At 46.7% G+C, this 22,018-nt stretch overlaps 1 protein-coding gene across 5 annotated transcripts; it reads right to left on the bottom strand.

Moving 5' to 3' along the window:
• Nucleotides 1-279: 279 nt before the first annotated feature.
• Prdm1 (PR/SET domain 1) lies at nt 280-20,746 on the bottom strand. Of its 5 annotated transcripts, XM_032888971.1 has the most exons (8): nt 20,472-20,533; nt 18,979-19,057; nt 18,618-18,866; nt 11,906-12,025; nt 8,557-8,809; nt 2,853-3,958; nt 2,492-2,620; nt 280-2,111 (listed from the first exon to the last, which is right to left on the bottom strand). In XM_032888971.1, the coding sequence occupies exons 1-8, from the start codon at nt 20,531-20,533 to the stop codon at nt 1,536-1,538; spliced, it is 2,574 nt and encodes an 857-aa protein (XP_032744862.1). In that variant the 3' UTR covers nt 280-1,535. The 5 variants fall into 5 exon arrangements, with proteins under 5 accessions (XP_032744862.1, XP_032744858.1, XP_032744859.1 ...); XM_032888967.1 differs by lacking the exon at nt 18,979-19,057 and having other exon boundaries at nt 20,472-20,746; XM_032888968.1 differs by lacking the exons at nt 2,492-2,620; nt 18,979-19,057 and having other exon boundaries at nt 20,472-20,746.
• Between the last annotated feature and the right edge of the window lie 1,272 nt (nt 20,747-22,018).

Here is a 22,018-nt window from a genome sequence, read left to right on the forward strand (position 1 = left end):
ATAAATAGGTTCATAAATATACAGCTTTCTTTATTACACCTTGAACACCGACAGGTAACCTTTGGGCTTAGGAGAATACAGGACAGACCCACCCAGCCTACCGTTTGCGAGCACACGTGCTCAGCCGGGTAGCAAATGACTTATGAGATACGACATCACTTCCTGCACTCCTACTGGATACACTCAATGAGGTAATTGTTGAACACCTTTGCAATGCCCTTTCGTCTTCACTTAAGTTAATTATACAATGCAAAAAAGAAAAAAACAACGAAGCACAAATACTGAGAAAAACTGAGTTTTACAGATAAAATACAATTGATGTGTTGGGGACAGGGATGCTCATTACCCGCTTAACTTAAAAGGCTAAGAGTGATACCCGTTTTTACGTTTATTCTTTCTGTTCTCTTTGCTTGATTGTATTTTAAGTGTGGCCTGAGCCTTTCTACATCAAATCCTTCTTAGTAGGGCACCGGCTTTGTGCAATTTTGACACTAAAAACAAAAACAAAAACAAGCCAACAGCAAAACGACAGCCAGACTCAAGGCCCCAACCCCTCACACACACACACAAACATCTGTGCTTTAAGACAGATCTTCTGAACACGCACGACTTCTTATCTTCTTCACATTTTCATTTAACATATGGGGATGCCGAAGTCCAATGGCCACTCAGAATGGTCATGTGACATTGGAGACAGGAAGACCCTACGGTTTTGGAGAGACAGGTCGGGAAAGCCTTCCTGTCGCCGTTGGTAAAATTGCGAGCGGGAAGAGGAAAACCAGAGGTCATTCAGAAACATAAAATATTTCTTCTCCCTTCCCCTCAAATCATTGCTGAGCCATTCTGCACACATATCCCCGACGTATACAATGTCACTCAGATGATGAGATCTTCTGAGTCAACGCACCAACCACATGACTTTGGCAATATCAAAACCTCATTTTTTTTTTTAAAAGCATCATCATAGAGAAAGTTTGCCCCCAAAAAACACAGAACTATCTTCTGAGCCTCAGGCCTTTAAACAGATGTGCAGAAATTATCTACAAAGAATGGCCACCGGACAGGGATACAACATTTATACTCAAATTACAAAGAATCTTTCCAGTCATTGTAAACTTCTTTAATTATTGCTTCCTCTTGAAAGATAAACTGTATAATAAATTATGAAGGATTATCATTGAAAAAATAATTATGGCTAGGCAATAGCTTTAGTAGTAGGAAGGCTATGCAAACATATTCACACAAATATTCAAAATACACAGGTTCAAATATATAGACATGGTTGTAAATAAGTATAATATATATATATATATAATATGTATATATGTATATATAGTGAGTCTTTGCCTCAATTTATGCCCTGAGATTTTGGTAACATTGGAGTCCTTCTTTAATTCCAGAGAGGTGCGGGGAACCACCCGATGCCAGTAGAGCTTTGCGGATCTGGAATCGCGTACAAGCAATTGCTACAGGCAGCCTGACCCGCCAAGCCATACCCTAAGGAGCAAAAACGAAACACTTGTTTTCTGAAAATCTTAAGGATCCATCGGTTCAACTGTTTCTTGTTTGACCTTTACAGGCACCAGAGGTAGTGGGTTGCTGTGAGGCAACTTCATGAGGGACAGGTCTGATGACTCGTAGAGGCTGCACCCTGAGGAGGGGAGTCTGCTCCCCATGGTTTTTTGCAAAGACACTTTCAGACCGGTTTCTTCTTTCTCTTTCCTGACTATGGCTAGAATCTCCTTCTCCACCATGGAGGTCACGTCGACGCTGTCCTCCATGTCCTCAAGACGGTCAGCGTTGTCGCTAAGGTCGAACCTCTCGATTTCTTCATTGATCCGGGTCAGGTCCTCCAAGGGCAGCCCGGGGGCTGGGACCACAGGGCAGTTGCCCTTCAGGTGGACCTTGAGGCTTGAGAGATGGATGTAGCTCTTGTGGCACTGGGCACACTTGTGAGGCCGATCCCGGGTGTGCAGTCGCTTGTGCAGCTTCAGGTGCACGAACTGTGTAAACTTGGCAGGGCACACCTTACACTGGTAAGGTTTTTCTCCAGAATGCAGTCGAAGGTGTGTCTTGAGATTGCTTGTGCTACTAAATCTCTTGTGGCAGACCTAAAGTGGGGGGGGGGGCGAGTGAAGGCAGAGAAGGGAGACAGGGAGACCAGATTAATTGTTGCCAGCGGGAGGGGGCAAGACAACAGGCTAATATGCAGCAACCTCGGGAGGCCAGAAGTCACCTAATGACACTGGTGCTGTGGTAAGCGATGGGGGTAGGGGGGAAGTTGGGCACACTCCCAACAACACTCTGAGGTACTGTTTATCCATGGACATGTCCCCACCCTCTGAAACTTGACTGTCATCCACCCAGCCTTCCTCAGTACAGCCTGCGTGTAGTCACAGCAGTGCTAGCAGCTGTGGAAACAACACGGGAAGACCACCCGACAGGTATTTTCTACAGAGGTCGGGAGTTCTGCCCAGAGAACGCTGCCCACCTGGCATTCATGTGGCTTTTCTCCCGTGTGTACCAGGTAGTGTTTCTGCAGGTGGGCGAGCTGAGTAAAGCCCTTGTTGCAGGTCTGGCATTTGAAAGGCCGTTCTCCACTGTGCACTCTCAGGTGGACCTGGGGAGAAACCACAGGGGTTAGCTCTGGGTTTGTGATGAGGCCTAACCCACTACGTTTCTGCTCCTAGAGGTGGGTGTGTACGATGCAGATGCAAGACCCCCCGCCTAGCAGTCCAGGCTCAAGCCGGGTCTCCCATGGCTCAAACGCACTTAACAACCCACAGCCAGGCTGCCGGGGACAAACGGGCACGGGTCTGTGGGCAGGAACCCTCGGGGGTCGGGAGGCCTACCTTCAGGTTTGAGAGCTGACCAAACGTCTTGGCACAGACATTGCACTCATACTTGATCTTGCCGTTCTGCTTCTTCAGCGGGTAAGGAAGGGTCTTGTAACCAGTCATGTTTCGTTTGTTCTTAATGAGATTCATGGCTCCGTCAGTGCTGGGGGCTGCCATCACCGATGAGGTAGCTTTGGGTTGTACCACGTGTTCCGACGTGGCCGCAGTTCCCGCCGTTGGAGACCCGCTGGGGGGACTACTCTCGTCCTTCATGCTGGCTGCAGCCCCAGTAAGGGAGAAGGCACTGTGGGGCGCCGGGACAAGCACCTCTCTGGGGTGCTCCGGTGGGAGCAGCCTCCGGGCTCCATCGGTAGGCAGGGAACTCGGTAGGGAAGCTGGGTTGAGCATGGGGTGAGGCAGGTTGCCCCCACTGAGGAGGTTACTGTAGACAGGATACAACCTGGGGAATAGGCTGAAGTTGTTGATACCATTGATGTTGTTCATAGTGCTCAAGCCATTGGAGCTGATGCCGTAGGGTGGCAACAGGAACTTGGGGTAGTGAGCATTGTAGGACGGGATGAAAGCCGGCGGGAGATGCGGGGCAGGGGCATAGCCAGGGTAGGAGCCCAGGCCCTCAGAACCATAGGAAACATTCAAGTAGGAGTAGGAGTCCCGGTGCTCTGGGGGACCTGGCGCCAGGGGTGACACCGTGTTCCCCGGGCTGCCGTGGGGGCTGGCGCTCTTGAGGCTCTGCTCTGGGCTGCTGCTTGCAGGGGGACTTGGAGTTGTGGAAGACGGAAGGGGGCTGTGAGTGATGTAGGTGGGTCTCTCCATCCCATAGGCCAGGGACGCCTTCAAAAAGTCTTCTGGCAGAGGTGCCCGGATGGGATACACAACCCGAGGGTAGAAGGGCATGTCCGGGCTCCCATTTTTCCGAAAGCCATCCATGTCTTTTTCTGAAGTGTAGGGTGAAATGTTGGAACGGTAGCTGTCCTTCCTTTTGGAGGGATTGGAGTCCAGTTTGAGGATTTCTTTCACGCTGTACTCTCTCTTGGGGACACTCTTTGGGTAGAGTTCATTTTTCTCACTGCTGTATTGCTTTGGGTTGCTTTCTGTTTGTGCTAAAACGAAGAAGAAAGGGCGGTTACTCGCGGGGCCGTAGGGAACCGAGGTGAAATCAGAAAGCCATCCTCTCTTCTTGAGAAACCCTGAGCAGCAGCTGGCAAATACAAAAGCGAGACACCTGGCCCCTGCCGCCTCTCACTCCAGAGGGCTCTGGGCCACCCACTCGGAGGCACTGCTCCATTTCCTCCGAGGGGGTAAAAAGCGGGAAGGACATGAAACCCACCCAGGGGACAATGGCAACCTCCACATAGCCCCAGCGCCATTTGAATGGTCTCTTTTCCATTAGTGAGAACTACGATAGAAAAGTGCTGCTCAAACTGGAACCGGCATAGCGTTCGTTCACTAAGATGGGGTGGAAAAATACAGGGGTGGGGGGTTGTCACAGGTTAATAAGTCATTCGCAGTTTACTTAAAGGAAATCAGCATGCTGTGCAAACTTAGATGAAAGATTAAGGCTAGTTTTAAGTAATGAGCAGTCATCCATTTTCAACTTGATTCTCTTCACAGAGGAACCCCATAAGCCCTGTTCGAATTGCCTGTACCAAGTAGAGAAGGACACAGATACATACATACATACATACTAGCCATTGTCGGGCAGTGCAAACATTTCACCAAAAGTTCTGGTCTAACCAGACTACCATCTGGGCTGTCTCCTGGAACCATGAGGTGTGACAGTCACCGCTGCCAAACCACAACAGGTACTTCCCAAGCCAGTCCAATTACTTACAGCACCAAAGAAAACAGGCAGCTAAGGGGGAAAACATTTACCCCTAGAGACAGCGTTGTATACCCTGGTAAAGCTCAGAAAAGTGAGTCCCGTCCTAGACTATCCATGGTCATATGGCCCCTCCTACACAGGGCAGAAGAAGCCTGCAAGAAAAGCCTCAACTCAGCCTTCCTGGGCCTAAGATAAATCACATACGATGCACAGGCTGAGGTAAGGTACGTTTCCGGGATGCTCACTCAGACAGGCACACCTGCCCAGGATGCTGAGAGTACCAGCAGTTGGGGGTGCATGTGCTCTGAGTAGAAGCAAGATTCTTGACCTCCACAACGGAAGATCTGGCAGGTTTGGGGTGCCACTTAAGACAATGTAAAGAAGTATCCTTTGTGCTCCTATAGAACGGCCCCCTCTGGTTTAACTGAGAAGGAGCTCTAAGCTTGCTACCTGATAGGTCTGAAGATGAACTCTGTGGAAGCCCAGGACTAAACCTTTCAAATCCATTCTCCAGGCTGACAGGCCGGAGGGATTTGATTCCAGTCGGAAAGCGCTTTACAGGGCCTTATCTCCTGCCTGCTGTTATCAGTTACTCCTGGGTAGCCAGAGCCCCAGAATAAACACCGTAGACAACACTATCAGGGGAGATGTTGATGGGGTCAGTGACAGAAAGCTTTCTGAGGGAGAGCAATTTCTCAGGCCTCTCAACCAAAATAAATATCCCCTTATCGGGCCGATATCAGTCCTTCGGGTGAGGCCCAGCAGGCAGGAAGTTCAAATTGTCACTTTTGTTTTTTAAAAGCTAAAATGGTAAAGGGAGAGCCGAGTAAGCTGGAAGACTGATAGGTAAGGCATCCCACAGTCACAGGAAGGGATTGACTGGGGGTTAAAAAGAAGATAATGATTTTAGATTTTTAACCCTCGGGTTAAAAGAAAAGAAGTTGCCTGCCCATGCACTAACTCTGCTCTCTTTCTGTTGCCGGTCTGGGGGAAGACTTACTCTGCAGCCTCAGCTGATCTGGAACTTGTTACATAGACCAGACTGGCCAAGAATCCAGAGATCCACCAGCCTCTGCCTCTCAGTCTCTGGGATGGAGGGTGTGTGCCACCACACCCCACTCTGTGCCATTTTTTTTAATGTGGCAAATCACATCAAAGACTCGCAATGTTTTTGTAGTAGTCCCACAGTGGAAACTCAACACACAAAAGCTCCAAGCATCAAGAATCGGGCTCTCTCACCCAGTGCAGAGCACAGGTTTAATCACATCTGTTCCTGCTAAGCACTTCAGTTGTCGTGAAGCTAATGATTGAACCGAGAAACAAAGGAGCCAGAACCTTTCATTTTCTCTGCGACACTCGTTAATTTAGTGTTTGGTGGCTCTGCCTTCCTAAAAGACAGGCTGAGGGCTTTATCCTGAAGGGATATCCGAAGCAAGACGTCGGTGTCTCTAAAAAACGCTTTACAGCTGGAGATTATGGACCCGTACATGAAGGTACATTTTTAAAAACCCATCCTTCAGCAGCTGACTAATCACAGGAGCTGATACCATTTCTAACTCTCCCACTTAGCAGCTTGAGTTAACATGAGAAAGAAAAATCAAGATCTGTTTTTGTTCTTAAATCTTAAATGGCTGTAGGCGGACAGCGTCATTTCAAGAGTGAGCAGCGTCGGAAGGTTCTGAATGGCTTAATCATGCCGACTCACACTTTCGATCTATAATAAGCACCCCCAAGACTACAAGAAAGAACCTAGAAGTTCTGCAGTAGGCAAAACAAAGTCTGTTTTCAACTGAAACCGAGAAAGCAGATTAACATTTAGAAGAAGTCTGTAATTTGGTCAACTGATTTCTAGATGGGTTAGTTAGATAGATAGATGATAGAAAAAAAAATTACCAAAAAAGATTGGGAGGGCCAGGAGCTCAATGTAATAGTTCTCTTCCACATTCCTCCCCTCCCTTTCCCTTCTCTTCAGTTTGTGATTTCTGGGGGCCTACGTTCCTTCATTAGATCTCCGTCCCCTCCGCCCCACGTGGCAGTCCTTACAGAGATTCCGGACAGACCTCTGTTACGCTTTCAGCGTGGAAATCCAGCACAACCCATCCTGGACACTGGATCTGCCTACTAGGCCTGATGAAATGCTGGAAATTTCCCTGATCAGAGTGTCAGTCATCAGCAGCCACACCTGAGCTGACAGGTTTCACGATCAGGGCAGGAGCCCTGTAGTGAGACTGTCTGGTTAGCTCTCTCTGTCCTAGGAATGTCAGACAAAGGAGGTGCTAACGTGACCCTCGGAAGACTCCTGCATCGCTCGAAGGGGATATCTGAGGAGCAAAGATGTCATGGCACAGCCTTCGTGAAACTTACTTCCAAACACAAAGGGTAAACAGGTGGAGCAGGTGTGGTGGGCACAGGCCTGCAGTCCTAGCATGTGGAAGGTGTCGGTGGAATCAGGCTCTAGGCTTTCCTTCCTACCTGTCAAGTTTGAACTGAACCTAAGTAGCACGGGACCCTGTCCATAAACAAACAAATTTTTTTAAAAAAGAAAAAAAACCCAAACACATGAGGTGAGGGCTTGCTGCCGCTGGCCAGGATGGATGGCACCCGTCACGTTTAGCTCAAGGGTATACTTCACTGAGTTAAGGGCCCTGGGCTCAAGCTCTATACTGTGAGCCTACAGGAAAGGTACTGAAGCTATGATTTTTCAGAAAACTGCAAAGTCCTGAGAGCACACTCATGGTAGAATGAGCCTAGCTAGCTAGACCTGTTTCCTATCACTGCCATTGGTCTTAAGGTTAAAATAGTAAAGTTGAGAGTTATTTCCAGGGTTTCAATGGTAAAATAGGAACCACTTCAGTCTCCAGGGAAAGCAAATGAGACAGCGTAGTAAGAACTTGGGTAAACATTAGCTTGGGACTGTCTACAGGTTCCTGGAAACGTCTCCTCAAGTTTCAGAGAGTACCAAAACGAAACCGTTTAAACCTTCAACGTTCAGTTTTAATCAAAAGACGGTCATTTTTATAAAGTGCCGTAAAACCCAGCAGTGATAACCCAGAACACACGCCCAGGGTTACAACAGAAGTCAGAATTTTTTTATTCTTAAATTGTTCTCAAAGCTACCTCGGGGCTACCAAGGATGCTTTGTAAAGGTCACGACAGTAATTTTAGCCAAATTAAAAAAAAAAAAAAGAAGAAGAAGAAGAAGAAGAAAAAGTAAAAGCTTATAAACCTAAGGAACCAAGAATTTGTCAAGATAAAATGATAGGTGGTTACCGTAAGACTGATTAAAAGATGAGGCTGATTCATCTTACCATAAGGAAGGAAACTAAGATATGAAATCTTTCAGGGTTATTCACTTAGAAGACTTGAACAATTTTGACAGTTGTTTTTTTTTTTTTTCTTCTAGAAACAGCCTCTCACATTAGATCACGGCTTCTCAAACAAAAATAAATTCACAAGATATCAGTGAAAACTCGGAGCTCTGACACATCACAGCAGTCAGGGCCTAGAGCTGGCGTGTTCAACACGTCCACACCAGGCCTTGTTGTGCCTCCAACCACCCGTTTGCATAAACTAGAACTGGAAATATATTTCTTCCTGTAACTTTCTGAAAACAACCTTTGGTTTTAATTATTTTATACAATATATATACACATATATATTATATAATATGTATATATTTGATGATTAAGTTCTATAATAAGGAGCAGGGACATTAAAGAATGTTTTCCCTCTTCCTAGTCTTAGCTAAAGCCACCTACTTAGTCCAACACATGACCAAGCCATATAATTAGACACCATGTTATTAGCTCACAGGGGCAGAACTGACATTGCTAGCATTTTTAAATATATATTTTTTTTGTTCTGTAATCCACTTACTGAGATTCATCACTGTGAGCTCTCCAGGATAAGGGTAGTGGAGCCTCTCCGCAAAGTCCCGACAATACCACACAAGAAGTTCCTGGTTGGCAGGGATAGGCTTAATAGTGTAGAAATAGATGTTCATTCCATTCTGGCAGGCGGCCAGGTTCTGCTCCCGGGCAGAGTGAGCTGGATTCACGTATCGCATCCAGTTGCTCTTCTCCTCGTTAAAGCCGTCGATGAAGTGGTGGAACTCCTCTCTGGAATAGATCTGTTCGAAAGAGAGGAGAGGCGCAGGGTGAAAAGACTGGCCCAACGCTGCCGGGAAGCTTCCTCGAGCTGCTCGGAATGCACACAAGGGAGCAAGGCTGTGCCCATGACTCCAGGCCTCGCTGCTGATCTGGTGGGACTCGTGCTGAATCAGCAGAAAGGAGGGGCAGGGCGGAAACAGGGCATATCACCTTTAATATAAAAGGGTTAGTTACTTTTCTGCTTCAATTCTTTGGTCTTTTCATGTTGGGGAGAGCAGTGGATACCAAAATAATAATAATAATAATAATAATAATAATAATAACAACAACAACAACAACAACAAAACAAAATCCAAATTAATGAACAACCAGGAGTGAATGAAACTACCGTCAGGAGGGTGTACCCTTGCTACGGTAGCCAATATTGATCAGGCGACTCTGCTTAGCACAGAGTTCCAACTGTGCTGATCTCCAGTGCTTTGAGTCACTGGGCACACCAAGTCGAGAGGACTGCGTCAAACTGACTCTCACCTTTTTTCTATGGCCTCTGTACTTGTGTTTCCTACACCTCCGCCCGCCCGGGGCTTAGACTCTGCAAACATCCTCCACCCCCAACCCTGAGTCCCACAGTAATACTTGTTCAGATGAATACTTGGAACCCTGCCTCTTTGTGGAAACACCGGGCGGGGCAAAGGTGAACTAACTTCACCTGCGCTAACCGAGTGAGACACTGGCATGGAGGCCAAAGTTTGACAGCCTAGTGAGGAGTAACTTTTCCTCTCGGTAAACATAGGCAGCCCGTGTGCCTCTTTCCTGATGGAGGAGTAGAGAGATCCGCCCGTCTCTGTGAGGAGCCCGGCGTCCACAGCCAGCACACGCAAAAGCCACCAGTTTGGGCTCTTGGGAAAAGAGGAGGACGGTAAATGCTCCTTGTAGAGAAGAACTCAGAGTCTGTCCTTCAGCAATGCTCCCTCTGACTCACGGCTGTACTCACAACTTGGTTAAAGGTATAGGTAAGGTCAGGGGGGAGGAATACACTCCTACTGAAACCAAGGGGTAAAACACTCACTCCTTATCTTCTCCAGAAAAGTTCCTTTCTTTGAAGAACCATCGCCTTCCTTCAGACCCCAGAGCTTTCTTGACGCACAAGACAGTCTCTCCAAGAGGTCTGATGCTTCCTTGCTCACCCCAGGGATTTGGCTCTATAGGGCGGGAGGCTGTTTGCTTTATTCTTAGTCACACGCTGGCTGTGTGACCGTTTCTGTATTTCTCCCGAGCGTTATCAGACATAAAAAAAGGAACTCTGTCCCTTTAATACAGGCAGTAAACAGCAGAATTAGTTTCTTTTAAGAGTGACTTCCTGTGAATTGTGAAGGGGGGGGGGGAGCGTGTGGCTTCATCAAAGCAGCCTTGGCGAGCGCTTCCGCGGTGTGTCTTGTTAAGAGAAAATGTAACAAGACCGGCTGGATTCAGCTATCAAGAGGGGTTTTCAAGTTTGTTTACTCTGACGCGCAAACTTCCAGGAACAAGGGGTTCCATTGCTCTTGCACCAGGGCGGAAACTGCTAACAGAGAGTGTGTTGGTCCCAGTGGGCTTCCACGGCTATGGTTTACTGTATCCTCATTTTAACAACAAAAAAAAAGGACCGTGGATGTCGTGAAAGTCACAGGCACCCCAAGAAAATAGAATCCCGCCTTTCCACCTAGTATCAAGAGGACCAAACACAAGCTGATTCATTCGTTCTACCGTTAATGTCACTGGTTTCTCAACCTAAGCATCTCTTTGACTATGTCATTTGCATGGCAACCTTTCATTCCTCCCAACAGACAGATGCTCCTATTCCTGCGTGACAGATTGGGATCTTCCAACCTGTGAAAAGATTTATTCCCGGCCTCCTGGCACGTGGACAACTGACTTAGATCAATTCCTCCCCAGGGAAGCCTTTTGGTTATTTAGTCTAATTATTTTTGTAAATCTTTAAATGAAACAGAACTGGGACAGTCATGGGGGATACTTGGGTGCTTCTTGACCATTTTCCAAAAGGACAACGTCCGATCGTCTTCATGGAGGCCAAGATTAATCTACCGCTGTGGTTCCCCCATCTCAGAACAGCAGAAAAGGCGAAACCATTCATGTTCTTGCAACTCGAATCTTGGGGCGATAGATTTTTTACGCCAAGTAAGTATCAAGTAAATAAAAGTTGAGAACAAGTACTTCTTAACAAGACTACAACCACAGTTGTATAAGTGTTAAGTAAGTCTCTGGAAACAAAACTTTCTAGATGAAGAAAGACTCTCTTGGGAATAGGTCTTTATTTTTTTTTTCCTTCTTCTTTTTTTAGCCAAAGTCTTTTTCTTAGGCAGAAAAGGTCAGGCAGAATGAACACCATCCAGTTTTGGACATTAGCGTTTCTTCGGGTGGTGTGTATTTCGTGTCTTGTGTGAGGAAAACCGCTCACGAGATTTGTATAAATAGCTCTTCGTTTCTGAACTGAAGGAACTGTACATGCCAGAGACATCTTGGGGAAAGGTTTTACCCACGACTATCATCTCTCCCAGGTGACCTCGGAGTCCTTGCTAACCCTGACAGTCCAAAGAAGATGGCAGAGGCCAGACCTTAGAATAGCCATCTCCACGGTCCTTCTCTGTCCCACTAGCCCACCTGCCTATCCTCTCTCAGGGACGTTTCTCTTTGAGACGATTCATTTAGGATAACTCGTCCATTCAAAGGAAGTTAACTCAGCAAGAAATCAAGAAAAGGGTGAAATCTAAGGCTGGGTGACTCATTACTACTTCCTCGAAGAGAGATGCAAATGAATCTGCCCTTGAAGCAAGCAGCAAACTGTTTCCTTTCCTCACAGACCTGTGTGCAATGAGTTGCAAACATTGAGATTCCCAGGTCGTTCACATCTAACCAGCTCCAGCCGATGTCTCCACGCAGAGCGTTTATAAGCAGTTTTCTTGGCCTTGCTCAGAATTCCAATGTTTCCCCGGGGTGAGCCCTGTCGTTTCTCACCACAGGTTGAAAAGGAAGTAAGCCTGTTCTTTAAGCTCCCTTTACCCCCCTATATTGAAAATTAAAAAAAAAAATCTTTTAAAAAATGTTGTCTCACTTACCCGCCAAAAATATTTCCTGTTGGCATTCTTGGGAACCGTGTCGTTGGTGTAGACTTCGCCGATCAGGGGTCCGAACCTCGTTCCCTTTGGGATGTATTCCTTACTCACCACACCAATAACCTGAAGGGGAAACACATGAAGTCAACACTCAGATTCTGAGACGTCAGTCTAGCTAGTTCAGTGAATGGAACTGTCAATCGATAACCCAGCAAGGCGTCATGGATGCCTCCACAGCTGACAGTAAGCCATCTTTCCAAGTCATCCAAGTGCTGAAATAGTCCAGGGGACTGCTCTCTGGTGACACTGACTGCTTTAATTGTTTTGCTCGGTAGAAGACCAGGAGATCAGCGTTCCGTTCTAAGAGAATGGAGCGGCCGAGAGAGATGTCAAATTATTGCCTTCAGTTCCCTAGTTCCCTCCTTCTCCCTCAAACCATAAGCACAGTGTGCTTGAGGGAAATGCAAGAGTTTTAACCTCAGAAACCAAAATAATGCTCTTTAGCTGCTCCACAGAGGCCGAGGGAACCAGAAACCAAACACATTAAGGTTTTGTGTTGTTTTTTTTTTTTAAATTCCAGATGACTGCTCCCTCCCTCCTTCCTCATACCTTGTAAGGGTTCTTTACTAGAAGAAAGACCTTTCAAGTAACTTTGTTCTTCTCTAACGTCTACTCAATGGTGGTCAGAAGTCCCTCTTTGAAATGGAATATGTAATGAGACTGTGGGTTCTAAAAGATGTGGCTTCTAAGATCTGAGGAAATGACCTTTTCAGACTGAAGGCCTCGTGAATTCTGACTCTGTGGGGTTTGCTGAAGAAATACGTTAACTATGGCGACTCTTCCTTGAGCATAACTTTCTTTTTAGGGTATCAAGAAAAAAAAAACCCTCAAAAAAACAAACAAACAAAAAACCCAAAACAAACAAACAAACAAAAACCCCAAAGACAAACCAGGAAGTAATTCAAATGAACCTTGAGTGACTCTGATCACCTCTCCCAGTGCCAGGTTTGCTTTCTCAATTTAATTTTGGTTCTGGTTCAAAACAGTAAGGGAGACCTTACTGAAATGACCAAGGGCCTCATGTTTAAAGCACAGCATTTATTTTTATCTTATTTTTTCTTGGTGGCTCTCCTATGATCATATAACTGAACGGTAGGTGCACAGAAGCAAATCAATGGCCCTTCAGGTAGTTTGAGTGGAAACCCAAGACTTTCGCCTATGAGCTACACTGGTACCCAGTCTCACCAAAAGTCAAACCCTGTTCTAGTGTGGAATGAACAGACCGGAAGAGCGGGGACAGGCCACTCTCATGACAGGTGTCCTTTTATCATCAAATGCCATTTCTCTTAAACAACTTAACATTCAATACACATGTTAATGGGGCACCCTTAAGACAGGAAAGTGGGAGAGGAGAAATTCTCTATACCCAGCACAACTCGAAACAAACTCGTTGAGTTAAAGGTGTTATTTTTGGTCCTTTATGAATCTGTGGCAAAGGCCTGAAAAAACCAGATGTTCATCGCCTCCTCTCCTCTCGGCACATCTGTCTATTCTGCCCTCGTTACATCTGTCTATGTTTCCAAGAACACCTCATCGCTGGTGGCCTGTGCCACCAACCCAGCTTTGCGGAAACAGGAGCGTCTCAGAGCAGAGACTCCGGAGATAAAAATTTACACAGAAAGCCTGACTAGACTTCCCCGGTCCCAGGCCTGTTTAGGACAAATTATTGAACCCGCTCTGTAAAATCCATGGAATTGTCTCCTATAATACACAAATTATTAGACATTTACATTTGAATGCTTATTCCATAATATTAAAATGCCAAGCAGGACAGACAAATAATGCCATTTGTCAGGGAGCCAATAATTAGCAGCTGATAATTTCGACATATCCACTTTAAAGCAGTAATTTTAGGAAAGGCGCTCGACTGGTTCGTCGACTTCGTTTTAAATTATAGCCTCCTGTGCACAGTTTCTAGGGAGTCAGAGCTTGATTACCAACGAGGAGCAGGACAATGAGGTCACAGGTTCCCTTCCAGATTTGCTCCTCTCTCTACAGAGGAGCCTCTCGGGTTTTCACCTATAGATTTCAATGCTAACAAAAAACACGTTTCCCTGTGGCCAAAAGGAAGTTAGACCCTTGGTTCTACAAAAGGAAGAAGGAAAGAGAGAAAGGAAGGAAGGAAGGAAGGAAGGAAGGAAGAAAGAAAGAAAGAAAGAAAGAAAGAAAGAAAGAAAGAAAGAAAGAGGAGAAGGTACAAGCTATCTAGTATCTTTTAGGCACAACCACAACCATGGAGTTGGCACTGTACATGTTTAAGCCAGTGTTTGGAGGACCTGACATCTATAACCTCACAAACACAACTCAACAGACGAGTCTCGTGAATGAGAAGAAAAAGAGTAGCCAGGAATTCTGGGGTGGCTTCAAGTCCCAGTCACCCTGGAGGCAGAGGCCCGAGATGGGCGAGTCCAAGGTCAGTCTGGGAGATATAACCAGACCAAAATGCAACATTAGGTGATGTTTATGATTAAAATGGAACCTTAATAATTAGAATTCCTACTATACCAGAGCCCAGGAACAGGAGAAAATTCGCACTGACAGATAATCAAAGACACACAGTTCAGCATCCTGAGATAAGAGAAACCCTGTAGCTTCCAAATCACCCGCCTATCACTAGGTGTGGTGGTGCCTCTAATCATAGCAAGCAGGAAGATCAGCAGCTTGTGGCCTGCGCTCTGACTACAGACATCTCAAGATTCTATCTCAGAGAACATCAAATAAACCACCTATAGCCGTCCCGAGTTCAGCATGCTAACAACACACAGTGAACACGTTCACGTCGAATCCATGTCCGATTCGTCAAAGAAGACATTAAAAACTTCAGCTCTGAGGTGATGGTGATGGTGATGGTGGGGTTGTCTTTGGATGGGGCTAAGAGCCAAGGTTGTTCTTAGTGGGAAGTAGGAAACAGATCCAGATGAGTATCTTAGCCCAACCCCATCTTCCTAACCCATTGTTTACAGCGTCCTACCTAGGAACAAGCAAAGGGCACGGTGGAATTTGGCCTGTGCAGTGCTAAAAGGACTAATTAAGAGTGTGCTCACCTCACCAAGGAAGGAAACTTCACTGGAACTGACCAGGGTCCTAAAGAATTACTGCTGGGGACTGTGCTGTGTGCCTTCCCTCAACCCACCAGGGCGAGAAAGAGGCCTCCTAAGTCTGCCCAAGCTTCTTCTGCCCCACAGAAGCCCTTCACGGCTTGCTTTATGTGCCGGGCTGACCCCCCTGTCACCTAGGTGCATCCGTCTCTGTCAGTGGCTTTGGCTACAGGACACAAGCTGGAGCTCCGGAGATGAAAAGCAGAACTTCTTTTTAACTTTACAAAATGAAGATTCCTACCGTGCGGGACGGAGTGAGTGGGAACGAAAGTCCAATGGTAAGGATAACAGAGGTTTGTTTGTTTGTTTGCTTTAAAAACAAACCACCATTTAGAGAGCGTGCGTGATACCCAAGCCCAGTAGAAAAGCATCTCCACTGAAAAGAGACCCCGTTCCGCTCTGAATGCGGCCTGAGTTTCCTCACTTTAAAGTTACGATCCTTTAATGACTCGCTGCTCTCTTTCTCCTCCCCAAATCTCACCCAACAATTAGATCCCCCTTCCCGTATTCTTATTATAAGGGTATAGGCCAAGATGCCAAGTCTGTTCTTCACCCCAATTTTCAAAGGGATCAACAGGTGTTTTTTGAAAGGTTCGTTATCTTTACGTGAAGGGAGAAGCGGTGGGGCCCTGGCACGCGCTACCAAATAAAACAGTCTGGAGGTGGAATTGCATGTTATGCTGAGATTCCGTACAGATGGCTCAATTTAATAATGGACTTCAGTCAGAACCGGACACCGAGTCCCTAGATCTGTTTGTCACCACTCGACTTCAGACCAGAGTCACAGAGGAGCCACACAGTGCCTGAGGTCACGTCACCTCAGCTGACAGCACAGACTCGTCCTGGACACTGCTCCTAAACCTCCAATGTCAAAATTGATTATTATTATTTTTTTTACGCAGTCAAATATTCAGAGATTATTTTAGGAGGCTGAGGGGGAAACCCCCGCAAAAGAAGAACCCACCGGGTTAAACGTTCTAAACGTTTTGAATAGCATGACTGGACTTGGTTTTTAGGTCTGGAAATAGGAAGTAAGAATGATCGAACGGCCCCAAATAAAAGCACAGAATGATTCTGAACCGGAGCTAAAAATTAATGTCGAGATCAGAAATACGGTTCTCGTGTTTTGTTTTTAAACCAAGGTGGGTGGGGGTGGGGTGAGGTGGGGTGGGGGAAGGTGCTGACACACAGCACAAATTCATAATGAAAAATGATCTTGTTTTAAAAAAAAAAAATCCCCAGGATGTCGGCACACAGCACATAAAGTAACAGCTTTTGCTATTTTAGTGAAAACACTTAAAGATGGACAAGATCAAACCAGTCAGATAAAAACTACACGGAGAAAGGCCTTTCCCCTCTGTCACAGCTTATGGGGCTCGCGGAACTCGACGGTAATGTAAACATTTTATCCATCCTAGACGCTTCTGGCCTGGAACCCGGGTGCAGCTACCTCGCCCTCGGCGATGGCTCACTTCTGCCCTCCCCCTTCACCGCCCCAAGGGAGCTGTCCCGAAGCTCAAAACGGGAGACAGGGAGATTGAAAAAAAAAAAAAGAAATGGGCCCACGTTTTTTGGTGTATGCTTAGGACAGGATGATTCTTACATCTTGTTTCCTGGTTGCGTTCACGACTGAGGACTGAGGAGGCGCTAGAGGGACTGTTTTGGCTAAAATCTAGAGCGGGATCAAAGAATCCTGACTTTCTATGTGTTGTGAAGGACCCCCCCTGCCAAAACACAAGCACTGCCTCTTCTGGTGGCTTAACATACAGAGAGGGGGAGGAATTCAGCAGAAAAAAAAAAATCAAACAGGCTTAGTGGAGGTGAGCTATGTTAAAATAAAGCCACAGTGACACCAAGAGGGACTAGAGTAGCATGGTCTAGAAACACCGGGAGCGATCAGAGAACTTTGCTCCCGGTCTGTGCCTGGCTGTAACTACAGCCTTTGGGGAAGTTCTCTCTCTCTCTCTCTCTCTCTCTCTCTCTCTCTCTCTCTCTCTCTCTCTCTCTCTCTCTCTCTGAACCTTGAACTAAATGATCTAATAGCATAACTCTACCCAGCCGTGGCTTTTCAAGAGAACGGCAGAAATTGAGAAACTTGAAAGGGCTAACCTGAGAGGGACGAAGCAGATGACCAAAAATGGGAGTCTTTACCTCTATCCCAGTAGGCTACAGAGACACAGGACATGAGTGACCCTTATTGAACGGAACAATATTTAGGCAAATCTTGACAGGACAAAGAGCACACTACACCTTTTAAAGCCGTGGCCAGGCCTCAAATACCCAAACAAACGCTACATGGACTCCAAGGCTTACACACTCAGAGGCTTCCTATTGAGAAGAACATTGTCTTCAGAGAGAGGTATAATTAAGGGTGACCTCTGGGGTTACAATTTTTTTTTTGGCGATGTTTATATACAAACTACGGTTTAAAATTTGCTTTCCATAAAATACAACACTAGTTTCCCATCAGAAATAAAAACAAAGGGTGGAGCTTTAGGGAAACTCAAAGGCAGAATTCCTCTCTTTTAAGTTTAGACCTCAGTCTCTTCCCCCCAAAACATTGAACTCAGACACACAAAACAGGAAAGAGACAAAGTGTTTCCCGGACTCTGGGGATTCTTGACATGTTGTCGCTTAGGGAAGGGGGAAAGTGACCTGGCCAGTCATAATACATACTCCCAGGAGTAAATCTGGAATCCTTACAACACAGGTTTCCCTACCACCCCCACCCCATTCACTGCTCCCCAAAGACAGTATCAGAAACCACAGCCCTGTGGGTGACGGGGATGGTGGGAAGTCTCCTGGGGGCTTGCCTCAGCAACTTAGCCCATCAAATGAATCAGCCAGACTCTCAAGAGTAAGAATTTTTGCAAATCATTTCCCAGCCACACATCACGGCCAGCTCTAATTGTTATATAAAAGACTAAATACGAATCAGGTGCTCCTCAGGTCCTTGTCCCTTTGATACAAAGAGTGCACCCACTTCTGAAGCCATAAAATGTGGGCCTGTCAGCCCGGCCGAGGCAAAGGAACTGCCACAGGTAAACAGTGGTTAGTGAAGTCATCCTGACAGAGGACACGTTTATGTGACCCTCTTCCCGGCTAATGCCATCGCTTCAGTTCATAAACACGTCAAGGTTTGGAGAATAATTTTAGAAACCCAGCTAATAAAGCTGGCTCGTTAAAAGAATAAAGCCATCTCAGGAGCAAAGGGGAAACCTCTTTTTCTAAGAAAGTTTCCTTCCTTCAAAGCTTTGCTACAAGAGGGCCAGCAGGCGAAGCACTGGACACCTTTACAATGCTACCCACCAGTGCTGCAAGTCAGCTTTCCCAAGACATGCCAACTTGTCAAAAGATTTAACTGTTTACTAATTAGCACAGAACAGCTGAAGGGAGGAGGAAATGAATAGGAATTGGCTTGTAGAGAAAGCAATGAAAACAGCCACTGGGAGCGATCAATTATTTGCCAATGCTTATAAATTCTCCCAGTTCGCAGACAGAGTAGGAGAGCTGGCCCAGTTGCCAGTCAGACTTCAATAAGGCAGCCAGCCGCTTACCTCTTTGCTGTTGTTGGCGGCATACTTGAAGAGCAGGTTCCTTGGTAAGGACGCCTCGGCTTGAACAGAAGTACCCCCGTCGGCGCTGGAGTCCCAGGGGTGGTCGTTCACTATGTATGTACACTTCTCTTCAAACTCGGCCTCTGTCCACAGAGTCATATCCGCGTCCTCCATGTCCATTTTCATGATCCCAGACGCCTCTGCCAATCCTTGAAACTTCACGGAACCGGAGCTACACTTGGGGGCAGCCTGGAAGAGAAGGGAAAGGCTTTTAATCCCCATTGTCCGGCGTTCCCGTGCCTCCCTCTTCGAGGCTATGACTAACACAGGAGTCTGAAGACTTTAAAAGCCGATGGAGTACTTGTACAGTTGAGTAAGAGTCCAAAGCAGTATAAAGTAGACTGTCTTGAAGAAGCCTGGTTTTAAAATGCAACCCTTGGCTGAAAAAACAAAATGTGTATATACATCCACACACAGCTACCGTTGAACAATCCTTGGCTTTACCTCTGAAGGCAGAAATGCGTTGTGGGCACTGCTGCGTCCTGTGTCCCGGGACGCCCGGGGTCATGGCCGCCAGACCCTCAGAGCTGTGGAAAAGCTGCCTCAGAGAAGTGTCACAAACAAGGGGAGGAAGAAGCAGGGGCGCTGTCTGCGTCTGAATGAAGCTAAAAATGGAAAACGCGTGTGGTGCAGGAGCGGAACCCAGCCTGCCTTTTCCAAATGGGGAAAACTGAACTTTCCCACCAGTTCCCTACCGAAACAACTTTCAAAACAACTGGGTCCCCCTCCCTTTACCGCGCGCGCGCTCATCCTCTTTCAGCCTCCAGCAGGCAAGCCTGAGAGGGGTTGCATCCTGCCAGCATCCCTGAGCACCAGCCTTCCCGAGCTCCCATGGACCACAGGAAAAGAAAAATTGGGTGAAGGGGAAACACCCAGCAACTTTTTTTTTGATCGGTGGGCATCTCGAGCCAGATAGGAAAATTAAAAACAAAACATTAAAAAAAAAAAAAAGTCAATAGAATTCCCTGAAGAGAATTCCTTTAGGAGCCCTCAGCCACAAATAGCACTTTCTATTTAAATGTGAAAGTGCATGAATTCCCAGAAGTCACTGAAGTGGCACAGTTTACTGTAACTAAAGTTATACAGAAGACTTGGGGGATCCTCCTCTTATCTGCCCTAGGAAAAAGTCCTTTCCAAAGAGGAAAAGCAAAAACGATAAGACAGCCTCTGCAACATATTCCCACGTAGACGCCGCAGATAAAAATTAGGACTGAGTATATTCATGTAAGAACGTGCGCTGGTGAAAATGTAAACACAGTTCTGCCGGAGTCCCTCCAGCTGGTTTTTACAATTAATTCCCCACACGTCCCCTAAATGTGATGCTCCTCGGAGAGGAGAGATGTTTACTTGTCCTCGTCTCGGTTACAACTTAAACTATATTATTTTTTACTTAGTTCCAACATGTAAAGTCATGTTGGACAAACGATGTTAAATAAAACTGAAAACCTAAGCCAACCGGGATAGATATTTTACCGGCAGCGGATGGGGAAGCGGACAAGAACCACTACTGAAATTTCAGCGAATTGACAATTATGGCTAGAACTGAAAGGGTTAATGAATCATACGGTGAGGGGGGAAAAAAGAGTCTTCTAAATGTTTGACAGTGCTCCGCGCAACTAAAGCAGAAGCGCTGGTTTCTACTTGGCTTCATTCTTTAAAAAAGAAAAAGGAAAAGGAAAGAAAAGAAAAGAAAAAAAAAAAAAAAAAAAAAGAAAAGAAAGGGGCGGGGAGGAGGAAAGAAAAAGGGATAAAAAAGTTTTAAAATCGTATTAAAGGCAGAATCTGGTTCCTTACCAAGGTCGTACCCACACGCTTTTCCAAGAGAAGATCCAACATCTGAGATAAGCCTCGCTCATGTCCACCCAGTCCACATCCTCCCGCGTCCCTGCCGGGCTGAGCTGTACTGACGCGCACCTCGGCGGTCCCTCCTTTTCTACGGCCGCGGGCCGGGCTCGCTCCGGGCGGACAGGTGCTGCGCGCTGCTCTTGCGTCTCGGCGACACTGGAGGGCCGAGTGTCACGGCAGCAGTGTCTGTGCTGGCGAGCGACTGACTGCTCTTCCCCTCCCAGCCCGGCCGCAGACTTCTTTACCAACACTGACGGTCTGATTCACTCCTACCAGCCGCCGCGATGGGGGCGTGGCCGCACCTGGCCAGCCCAGCCGTGCAGCGTGGGGTTCAGGGCTTCCCCCCACCGATTGCGACCCGCGGCAGCTTCCTCTGTTTGCAAATGGATTTCAACACGGACTGGGAATCTTCTGACTTCCCTTTGCAGGCGCTTGCCCTCCATGTTTACTCACACTGCGATTGTATTCTAAGTCCTCCGGATCGCTAGCTTCCTGTCGCGGCAGAATGGGGCGGGGTGGGGGAGTGGGGGGGTAGGACGACTCCTCCTCAAAAGAAAACCCTAGTCACCTAGACTCGGTGTCTCAATTACAGGATCCGCCGTACTTCGAAGGACAGAGCTGAAGTATTTTTGGCAGCACATGCGTTACCATGTCGCTGTGTTAGTCCTGGAGTCATTGCTGGTGAAGTAAATATTCTAAGGGGTTTCTCCTCTAGTACGGAACGTATAGGATTTCATTTCTCCTGCTAACTGAATACAGTCAGCTTGGTCAGACCTGACTTCCTCCTTTCAACCGTTTGGAAATAGGGAAACAGGAAAAAGTTATAATCCCATGTACTGGTTTTGTTGTTCCTGCCTCTCATCCCCAAACCCACAGCCAGGCTTCTGAGCTCGGACACACAATGGAGAGTTTGAATGCTTCACAGTTAAAAAGGGGGATGCTGGACTGATGGCAGTGAGTGGAAAGCCGTCGGAGGCAGTAATTAGTGGGGCTCTGTCCGAGCCTGGCCGGCTTTTTCCTTCAGCCCTAGTCTAGTCTGTCTTCTGGAGAAGGAAGGACATCCTGTGATGATGGCATACAATGTCCTGTTTGTTTATTATTAAGAGCGTGGACCTTGCATTCCTGCTTCTCATTACAAAACAAACCAGATGCGGGACTTCCTTCAATGGTCTTTTGCCTTCACTGGGATCCTCCAATTCACAGAAACAATGCTGCCAAGGTCCCATTTATAGCCAGATTCCCATCACGCAAGACTTTTTAGATCACAGAAGTCCAAGTCTTCCCCCCTTTCCTGCTTGCCTCATCACGGGTCCTACCCCCTCCCCCACCCCACTTAAAAAAAAAATCACCTCTCCCGAAAGTTTACGTTGAGGTATATCTTTCTTTTCTAGTATTCTAAACACACGGGACACACACACACCCACCCACATCCAGGTCCACACCCACATTCACACACCCAGACCTAACCTAATGATACCAACTTAGTCATACAATGA

Source organism: Rattus rattus, chromosome 18, assembly GCF_011064425.1.
Source record: "Rattus rattus isolate New Zealand chromosome 18, Rrattus_CSIRO_v1, whole genome shotgun sequence".
NCBI lineage: Eukaryota > Metazoa > Chordata > Mammalia > Rodentia > Muridae > Rattus > Rattus rattus.

What these genes read in the sequence shown, in the direction of transcription:
- Prdm1 (XM_032888971.1), bottom strand. Translation starts at nt 20,533, where the DNA reads ATGAGCGAGGCTTATCTCAGATGTTGGATCTTCTCTTGGAAAAGCGTG. An exon ending in AGCGTGTGGGTACGACCTTG is followed by an intron (nt 19,058 to 20,471) that starts GTAAGGAACCAG and finishes TTGTTTTTTCAG; the next exon opens with CCAAGGGTTGCATTTTAAAA. An exon ending in GCTCACAGTGATGAATCTCA is followed by an intron (nt 3,959 to 8,556) that starts GTAAGTGGATTA and finishes TCTTCGTTTTAG; the next exon opens with CACAAACAGAAAGCAACCCA.